At 58.8% G+C, this 8,582-nt stretch overlaps 2 protein-coding genes and 1 long non-coding RNA gene across 4 annotated transcripts; 1 reads left to right on the top strand and 2 right to left on the bottom strand.

Annotated features, from left to right (window-relative positions):
* Nucleotides 1-233: 233 nt before the first annotated feature.
* On the top strand, nucleotides 234-5,649 carry SNX22 (sorting nexin 22). 2 transcript variants are annotated; one of them, XM_025199884.1, is made up of 7 exons: nucleotides 234-1,311; nucleotides 1,467-1,660; nucleotides 2,127-2,231; nucleotides 2,475-2,569; nucleotides 3,687-3,719; nucleotides 4,289-4,356; nucleotides 4,486-5,649. In XM_025199884.1, exons 3-7 carry the CDS (start codon nucleotides 2,181-2,183, stop codon nucleotides 4,602-4,604), a joined length of 366 nt encoding a protein of 121 aa, XP_025055669.1. In that variant the 5' UTR covers nucleotides 234-1,311; nucleotides 1,467-1,660; nucleotides 2,127-2,180; the 3' UTR covers nucleotides 4,605-5,649. The 2 variants fall into 2 exon arrangements, with proteins under 2 accessions (XP_025055669.1, XP_025055668.1); XM_025199883.1 differs by lacking the exon at nucleotides 1,467-1,660 and having other exon boundaries at nucleotides 253-1,311.
* On the bottom strand, nucleotides 2,232-3,611 carry LOC112549715. Its single transcript, XR_003093224.1, has 3 exons — nucleotides 3,549-3,611; nucleotides 2,963-3,108; nucleotides 2,232-2,348 (listed from the first exon to the last, which is right to left on the bottom strand). It is a non-coding gene; the product is annotated as an uncharacterized LOC112549715 (long non-coding RNA).
* Nucleotides 5,650-5,800: 151 nt separating the features above from the next.
* PPIB (peptidylprolyl isomerase B) lies at nucleotides 5,801-8,007 on the bottom strand. The gene is made up of 3 exons (XM_014518348.2): nucleotides 7,851-8,007; nucleotides 6,530-6,714; nucleotides 5,801-6,246 (listed from the first exon to the last, which is right to left on the bottom strand). The coding sequence occupies exons 1-3, from the start codon at nucleotides 7,891-7,893 to the stop codon at nucleotides 6,124-6,126; spliced, it is 351 nt and encodes a 116-aa protein (XP_014373834.1). The 5' UTR covers nucleotides 7,894-8,007; the 3' UTR covers nucleotides 5,801-6,123.
* Between the last annotated feature and the right edge of the window lie 575 nt (nucleotides 8,008-8,582).

Here is an 8,582-nt window from a genome sequence, read left to right as displayed (position 1 = left end):
GGCTTTGCCCCTGGGCTGCTCCGAGCTGTTCTGTGACAACTAAACACTTGGTCCAGAGCAGCCAGCTCTCGGCGTCTGGGCTCTGGGCCCGCCGCGCTGGGCAGTGTCGCGGCTGGCTCCCCTGGCACCCTCCCTCCCCGTGGCACCATCCATCCCAGTGGCGGGTCCCGAGTGCTGGAATCGGGCAGCGAGTAATCTGCTGCCCACAGAGTGCCTGCAGCCCGGGCTGCAGCGTGGGAGCAAAGGGCAGGGTGCAGGCAGCACCCCTGGAGCAGACCTGCCCCTGATGCCTTGTGGGTGCTGCTGACGGCTGCTCTGCCCCTCTGCTGTTAGGGCACCCATGCGTGCCTGCATCCGCCGCTTGTTCTGGCGGGGGTATTGTGCTAAGGAGCCTTAGCCAGGGCTGGCGTCAGATGGCAGACCCAGGGTGCTGCAGGGAGTGGCGTTGGCAGTTGCTGTACGGGTGGCCCTCTCTGCTCCAAGGCCGTCACGCCCCGCAGCGCTGGAACGTCGGACAGGGTGATGAATAACCCTCAGTGCTTGGGAGGCATGTGTGTTGGGGGGATAAGGCTGGTGTTGTAAGCCAGTTCCCCTCCCCCCGCCCATCTCCTTGCTGGACCTGAGCTTGTCCTGAATGAACTGTGTAAGGTGGTTGCAGTGCTAAGTCAGACTGTGCTCTGCCCTAGAGGTGGCTGCATTTTAGTGATAGCAGCAGTACAATCTCTTGCGCGCACACATGTGCTGCAGGGCATGTTGGAGCCCCCAGACGTTGCCTGAGAGCAGGATGGAGCCGTGAGCTGAGCAGCGTCAAGCCCTTGGCCAGGTTGCAAGTGCTGCTGATGCCAGGGCTGTGGCCTGGCGCTCCGCAAGAGAGGCATTTATCTAGTGTAGCTGCTCCCCTTCCTGCACAGGGCTCCAGGGAACGTAGCCAGCGCCTACTCTGAAAGGGCCTTTTGTGACTGGGCTCGCTGCAGCTGAAAAGGCTGAACTGGGCTTTGCACCGCTACGGTGCATGTTGGGAGCGGGAGTAAGACCACTTCCACTGCTGAGCAAACACTGGGACCGCAGTCCTGTGAATAGCTGCCCTGCCTCGGGGCTTCTGGGAGCCTCGGCCCATCCCTTACCCAGGCAGCTGGGAGCAGGATGTGGGGAGGGAGGGTGAACTCCTTGCTGCTGTGCAGCTGGGGTCTGTCAGGCCCGTCTCATGCCCTTCCCTTTGCCATGTAGGTGTTCAAGGTGGAGGTGCTGTACAATGGCCGGAAACATGCCATCGAGAAGCGCTACAGCGAGTTCCACGCCCTTCACAAACGGGTGAGGGTTGGGCCCCAAACCCACCTGATGGGAAGAGCCAAGGGAGCTGATCGGTCCACTCCAGGCTCCAGCTGCTCCCCCCTGCACAGCTCAGAGGTGTCAAACCTTTCCCTGCACCACCCTGAATACTTTGTGCCCTGCTGCTTTCCCTCCAGGCACATGATGTTGGGATTCCAGACCATCTCCCTGCACTCAGTTGAGGCAGGGATGTGGGCACATACCAGTTGCAAGAGGAGGCCTACTCTAACCTTGGCCCAGAGTGACTGGGAACCCTGCAGCTTCCTATGGCCCCGTGCAGCAGAGTTCACAGGGTCTGGTACCCCTTGAGGCCCACTCCAAGTCCCCAAAGGTACATGCCCAGGGCAGGGGCTCCCAGAGTTGTGCAACATCAGCTGCCGGCATTTTTATTAAAAGGAAAAACCTGCAAGTGTGGCCAGGAGTAATTGGTAGGCCAGCTGCTGCCAGAGCCTGCAGGAAGTCTGAGCCAGGTGCCCTGGGTTAGGGAGCTGCCTCCCTCAGCAGGGCATGCATTCGTCTGCTCTGTGGCATAGGGGCTGTAATGCTGTGGGGCCTCCTGCAGTGTTCTTGGGCTCCCTCCACCCCTGCTGCTTCCAAAGGGACCTGGGGTTGGGACCTGCCAGGGCAAGCAGCCCCCCACCCCAGCACTGTAGCTCCAGATGGGGTAGAGCCAGGCATTGGGGGCTGCCTGGGACACTGACTTGCTAGCTGGCTGGGTAATGGCAGTGCCTTCTGGGGTCCTGGCATGGGGTGGCCTGGTCTGATGGCTGCACCTGGGCTACTGCATTCTGCTTTAGATAAAGAAGCTGTGCAAGGTCCCCGACTTCCCCCCAAAACGAGTGCCCAACTGGATGACCAAGGTGTTGGAGCAGCGGCGGCAGGGCCTGGAGGTTTATATTCAGGTAGGACTTCTCCCTGTTGCCAGCAGCAGCGCTATGGGTCACAGTCTCCCACTGGGACTCCAGTACAAGTGGGGCTGGATCGGGGGCCCCCTTCGCATGGTTGTGGGGCTTGCTGCCCTAAAGAAACAGAGGCACCTTTGGTTTGGGATTCCCTGCTGTGGGGGAGGAGCCCTTAGGAGATGAGCCTGCTGTGTCTCATGGAGCCCTTGCCTGCCTGTATCCTCATGTGTGCGTTGGCTTCAGGGCGTTGTGTACTACAATGAGGAGCTTCCCAAGGAGGTGCTGGACTTCCTAAAACTCCGGCATGGTTACCAGGACCCCAAGGGCAGCAGCCTGGCGTGAGTACCTGGAGCACCTGGCAAGGGAGGATTGGTCTGCAGGGACCTAGTGAGGTTGGTGCTGCAGCTGTCCACATGCAGGCCTTGGAGGGGCTGGGCCAGGCAGAATAGTTAATGGGAGACAGAACAATGAATAGCTGGGACAGGGGCAACAGGCTTCTGCTCCCTCTGTGCTGGGGCTGTAGCTGGGGTGCTGTCCTAGGAGCCTACCTGTTACCTGCTAGGCCCCCTCCATGCTACCCCCCACTAGCAGCCCTGCCCTGCCCTGATACATCCATGCAGTTGATCAGCTGGGAGTTTTGCCTGCTGGAGACCCCAGTGCAACAGCAGTTTGTGTTTTTCTGTAAGGGCAGATTCAAGTGCACAGACCTGGGTGTCATCAGATGCACACACCTTTTGTCTCAGTGGTTGTTGTGTCCAGGCACGGACAGGCACAGCAGTGACGCCCATCTGCATGACATCAGTGTGGGGAAAGTAGAGGGCAGATGACACAAGTCCCTGAGCCGGGAGAACTGCTCAAATCTGGTGGAGAAACACCCCTAAAAAAAATCGGGGGTGCAAGTCACATCAGTCTGAGTTTCATCTCTGTCCATCCCCGGGTAACTGGGTGCTCAAGACCAAATGGGCTGTTGCGCTTTCTCAGCTGCTTAGGGTTGAGCTACAGAGACAGCCACCTGCTCTGGCAGATGTTCTGGGGCAGTGCCAGGTATGTCCATTCCCCAGCCCAGTGCTACTTACCATGAACGGTGTGTGCCCCTGGTGGCTGGGGGGGCACAGTGGTGGTAACCTGGGAGCTCCCACAGCCTGTGCTGGGGGAGGAGGAGTGGCGAGTGCTGACCAAGGCCAGTGGGGATCACGGACCACCAACAGATGCTGTTAGCAGCAGAGTGGTAAGCGGCGACTGCCCACAGGTGCCGCCATGCTCAGGGGGTGCACATGCACCCGCGTGCACCCCCTATGCATGGCCCCTGCTACTTACCTAGATGATGGTCAGCTCAGTGGCAGCAGTGTGTGCATCCATCCGCTCACAGGTGGGCCTGAGCATCTGGGAAGAAGCAGAGCCAGCCCCAGCTTTGATGCCTGAGCCCCAGGCTGACTATACTCTGTTCTCTTGCAGTTCTCCGTGTGCCTTCCCAGTGGAGGAGAGCAGGCAAGTCACTGGATTTGTATCTTGACCTAGAAGGCCCTGTGCACACCTCTGACAGCAGCCTTCACTGGACCTGGATCCAGCTGTTGCCATCTGAGCCACCAGCTGAGTGAGAGTGCCCCCTGGTGGCACTTTGTTTACATAGCAGCTCCCAGCTTCAGAGGCCAGGTCCAAGTCAGATCTGCTGCTGGCCAGAGATTGTTCCAGGGCCTCTCCTGAGCACTACACAGTGCCCTCACTGTCCTCATGCCTGCAGTACCCAGCAGAGCCATCTTCTCCTCTCAGGGGCTCTGTTAGCTGAAGGCACTGGCTTGGAGCAAAGCCCTGGTGCCACTTCCCCTTTCTGCAGTGCAGGGCAGCAGCTGCCCTGGAGCTCAGAGCAATGGTGCATGGTGGAGTAAGGGTGGGTAATGACACCTACATGACCTGATGCACATATGCTTCTGGGGAGAGGCCTTGCCTGCGGGAACCCTCCTCCCTGTCTTACCAGCTGGAGGGGCCTCTGTGTCACGGGACTGTGGGCTGCTGCTTTAATTAGTTATATTCATCACCCCCTCTTGTTGCAACCACAGGTTCCTGCTCACCCACCGGCCAGTCCTGAGCTTCTACAAGGACCCGTACGTGCTGCCCCCAGCCACAAGTAAGGAGCACCTAATTAATTGTGAGGGCTAAGGGGAGCCTGTAGGAATGCCATACTGGGGGCAGACAACAAGCCCTGCCACTTTTCCCCTGAGTGCACCTCCACTAATACCATCCTCTTGCTTTTCAGACCTGCTGCCTGACACTGTGCTGAGCGGTGTGCTACAGGGCTTCTATGCCCCAGAGAATACTGTCTATCGGACACTTGCCCAGCAGGGCTCCTGTGCACACACAGATGGCAACAGCTGATGCAGCTTCACTAGCACCACTGTGGGGGCAGCACTGCCCAGCTGCTTCTCTCACTAGGATCCTAGTGCCTAGCTCCCCAGGCACTGAGAGAGGAGATGGAAGCTGAGCCTAGCTTTGGTATAAGGGACTGACACGGACAAAGTGGGTACCAAGGCCCCATTGCAGCAGACACTATTCTTCATGCACTGTACTTGTAGCTGCTCAGGGGTTGGGCCTGGCCCTTAGAGCATGACGGGGATGAGGGGAGGGCTTTAATGCCCTGGTTCCAGGCTGAGGTGTACCAGTGGCCTCCTGGGCCAGGACTCCGAGAAGCGGAGCCCAGTGTCACAAGCACCAGAACTGACACTTGCACAGCACGCAGAGGTGGCCCCACCAACACAGTGGCAGGTTTTCCAGCCCAGAGTTTGTTTGTGCCTTATGTCTGCATGGCAACAGCCCCCAGGGAAGCCTGATGGGGCTGAACTGTGGGGGGAGGGCATGTTCCTAAGCTGTGTTGAGGGGGGCTGCAGACTCATCTGTGCAATAAATAACTCAGGTTGGGCTGGGCTGGCTGTTGTGCTTTGTCCTCAGGCAAGTGGAGACAAAGCCGGGGCCAGCTGTAGATCATGGCAGAGACAAGGGAACCAGTAGCAGTGGGACAGGGAAGGGAAGGAGACTAAAGGTAGTTATAGGAGCAGCTAGGCAGTCCTGGGGGCAAGGTGCAGACTGGGGCCTAGTTCCATTCCCAGTCCCTGGTGAGTAGGAAGCTGTGCCCAGAGAAATGGAGATACCACCTGGGCACTGGGCACCTGCTGGACCTTAGTCCTGTGGGAGAGGGCAGCCCCTGCCAGACGCATCTTCACCAGCCACCTAAGAGGACTCTGCACATCAGCGATGTCTGGGGAAGCTGCAGGCCTCAGGCTTGGCTCCTGGGAGTGGGGGGTACAGCCCCCTGGTCAGTCTCCAATCACAAGTAACCTCTGTGGAGGAGTTTTAAGGAAGCAGGAGGCCAGGCTGGTGCCAGGCCCCACCTTGGCATTAGGGCTGGGCTGCTGGGACAGCAGCACTGGAGCTATTCAGATGCTGTAGGCCACTCATTTTCTGTAGAGCCCTGGGCTGTGCAATCACTCAGTAGAGGGGCCCTACCTAGCTGGGGAAGGGGTAGTGGGCTGCCCCACTGTTGTTCAGCCCCTGAAGGAAGCAGGCAGAGGCAGCTCTATAAAAACACATTGGTCACGTTTATTGGTGCATGTGCTTCTTACAAAAAATGATGGGAAGCCCAAGCCAGACCTCCCCACCCCCGCTTGCTGGCTGGACAGGATGTAGTGGGGGTACAGAGCAGGGAGGTCCTGGGCAACAGGGTGGGGCTGGAAGGCTCAGCAGCATAGCTGCTGCTCACCTGCCCAGGTGACACAAGGAAGAGGGCAACTAAATATGAGGGTTACCAATAAGCATGGCAGTCCCTCAGCCCAGGCCCACAGCCCTCTGCAGCAGGGCCCTGACAGCACTGGGCCCCGCCTCATCACTGGGCCAGGACACATTACTCTTTGGCAATGGCAAAGGGCTTCTCCACTTCAATGGTGCCGCAGTCAGCGATGGTGACATCCTTCAGGGGCTTGTCTCGGCCATCGGTTTTAGTGTTCTCCACTTTCCTCACCACATCCTGGTGGGACACGCACAGCAGGGTTCTCAGGGCACTGGGAGTTACACTGCTGGGGCCGTGATTCAGCTGGACTGCACTACATGCGCACATGGATGCCCCACCCAATGAAGGGGCTTTTACATCCCCACCCTAGATAGCTCCATGTCCAACTCCCAGCCAGTCCTGCTCCACAGGATACCCTGCCAAGAGCCAGGACCCCTTGCCCTGAGCGCTCAGTGTCAGCTACACATCAGCCTGTGTTAGCCACTATCTCACACCCCACAAAGGTGCTTCTCCTCCTTACCATGCCTTCCAGGACTTTGCCAAACACCACATGCTTGCCATCTAGCCAGGGGGTCTTGACAGTGGTGACGAAAAACTGGGAGCCGTTGGTGTCCTTGCCAGCATTGGCCATGCTGACCCAGCCTGGTCCGTAGTGCTTCAGCTTGAAGTTCTCATCAGGGAAACGGTCGCCATAGATACTCTTCCCTGACAGCAAGAGCAGAGGGGCTGGCTGTAGCAGGGGGACCCAAACAGGGATCCAGAGAGGAAACAATCTCCTCTGGCTCAGACAGGGCCTCTCCTCCCTTCCCCACCCGCTCAACTCAACCCCAGAAACCTTGGAACCAAGAGCTGGAAGGCAGTGGAGAAGAAACCTCCACCGCCTGCACACAGCTCCAGTGGCAGCTGCAGGGAAGGGTAGTACCCAAGGCAGATGGGAGGAGGGCACCCCTAGTTGGCAAGAGAAGGAATGCGATCAAGCTGCATGGTGTTGAAACAGTCACACCCACCAGGACCCATCTTCTTCTAGCCACCCAAGGGGATGTGCAGGATGTAGGGGCAACCCCTAGGACACCTACCTCCTCACAGCTCAGCAGACACATGCCCCTGTCTGTCATAGCAGTAGCTGGGTTGCAAGCACAACCACAATCCACATGCTCCCTAAGCTCTGAGAAGAGTGCAGGATTGGGCTCCCACAGACTGAAGTGGGAGAGTATCTGGTACCTGCACTTTGCCACATACCCACCTGGCTGCTGGCATGATTAAGTCATATGACCAGGCAGTCAGCACCTTCATGCCATGCCAACCTACATCAGGAGTTGCACAGCAGTACCCTGTTGGGGGGTGGGGAATGGGCCAAGTCTCAAGTTGTCATGCCCATCACGGTGGTTAGCAGATAGGAGCTCTGAGGCAGCCTGTGCTGGCAGAGGGACCCCAGTGAACTGGGTCTCTGGAAGGGCCCATACCCACACCCCCTCCTCCATATAAATGCTGCATGGGAAGGATTTGGAGATCCCAGACCTTGTATCCCATGACTGCTAGTTTCAGCTCTCCACGAGGCACCTGCTCTGCTAACCCTAGCTTGCAAGAGCAGCTTCAACTCTGTCACAGCCAGATAATGCTGCCCCCTGTGGCACAGCAGAAGGTCCCCTGCCAAGGGTGGGACAGTGTAGATACAAGGGGGCTGAAGGTGCTGCCCCCTGCTGACCCACCTGGGAAAGGCAGGCCTGGGAAGAAACCCACTAACCCCAAAGAGCAGCAGAAGCCTCTGCCCGTTCCTGAGAGGCCCAGTGCCCAGAGCACAGGAACAGCAAGTGTCTAGACTGGCCAGGGCCCAGCATTACCTCCGGTGCCATCTCCCCGGGTGAAGTCTCCTCCCTGGATCATGAAGTCCTTGATCACGCGGTGGAACTTGCTGCCTTTGAAACCAAACCCTTTCTATAACAGAGAAGAGCGAAAGTGAGGCAACAGCCAGCTCTGCCCCTCCCCCTGACTCCACAGGAGGAGGAGGCGCTGCTGACCCCCAGCCAGTGCAGGCTCTGGCCCTCTTGGCTTGGAAGATGCCCTCCCACATGTGGCCATGGGCTGGACCCCAACCTGCAGCCAGGCCCGAGGGTGAATCTGGGCAACGGCTTGAGGTGAGCTGTGGAGATGGTGCGTGTGTGTGGGGGGTGTTAATCAGGAAAGGTGCCACCCTAGCACTGAGGCAAGGCCGTGGGTGAGCACAGGGAGTGGCTAGCTAAGGGCTTGTGGAAGGCAACTTCCCAGCTCCTAGGGGAAGCGAGGGCTTGTTTCCAGCCCGGTGCCAGAAGAGCGGCTGTTACTGCCCTTGATGGAGATTTCAATGGGGCCTAGAAAAGCCAAAGGCAAAGCCGCTTGCCCTGGGGCTCCTCACCGCTGGGGGACAGGCCCTGGGCTTCAGCACCAGGTGGGGGCTGCGCACTGGGCTCTCAGGAGTGGAGCTGGGCTGAGCCATGCCCAGCCGTGCCAGGATCTCTCATGCCAGCGCGCGCCCAGTGTCCCAGCCCCCTCCCCCTTGGACCACCGACCCCCCCCCCAAATGCTGCTCTGCTCCC

Source organism: Alligator sinensis, unplaced genomic scaffold (assembly GCF_000455745.1).
Source record: "Alligator sinensis unplaced genomic scaffold, ASM45574v1 scaffold1097_1, whole genome shotgun sequence".
Taxonomy (NCBI): Eukaryota; Metazoa; Chordata; order Crocodylia; family Alligatoridae; genus Alligator; species Alligator sinensis.
Note: the sequence above shows the minus strand (reverse complement) of the source record. Positions and strands in the feature narration are given on the sequence as shown.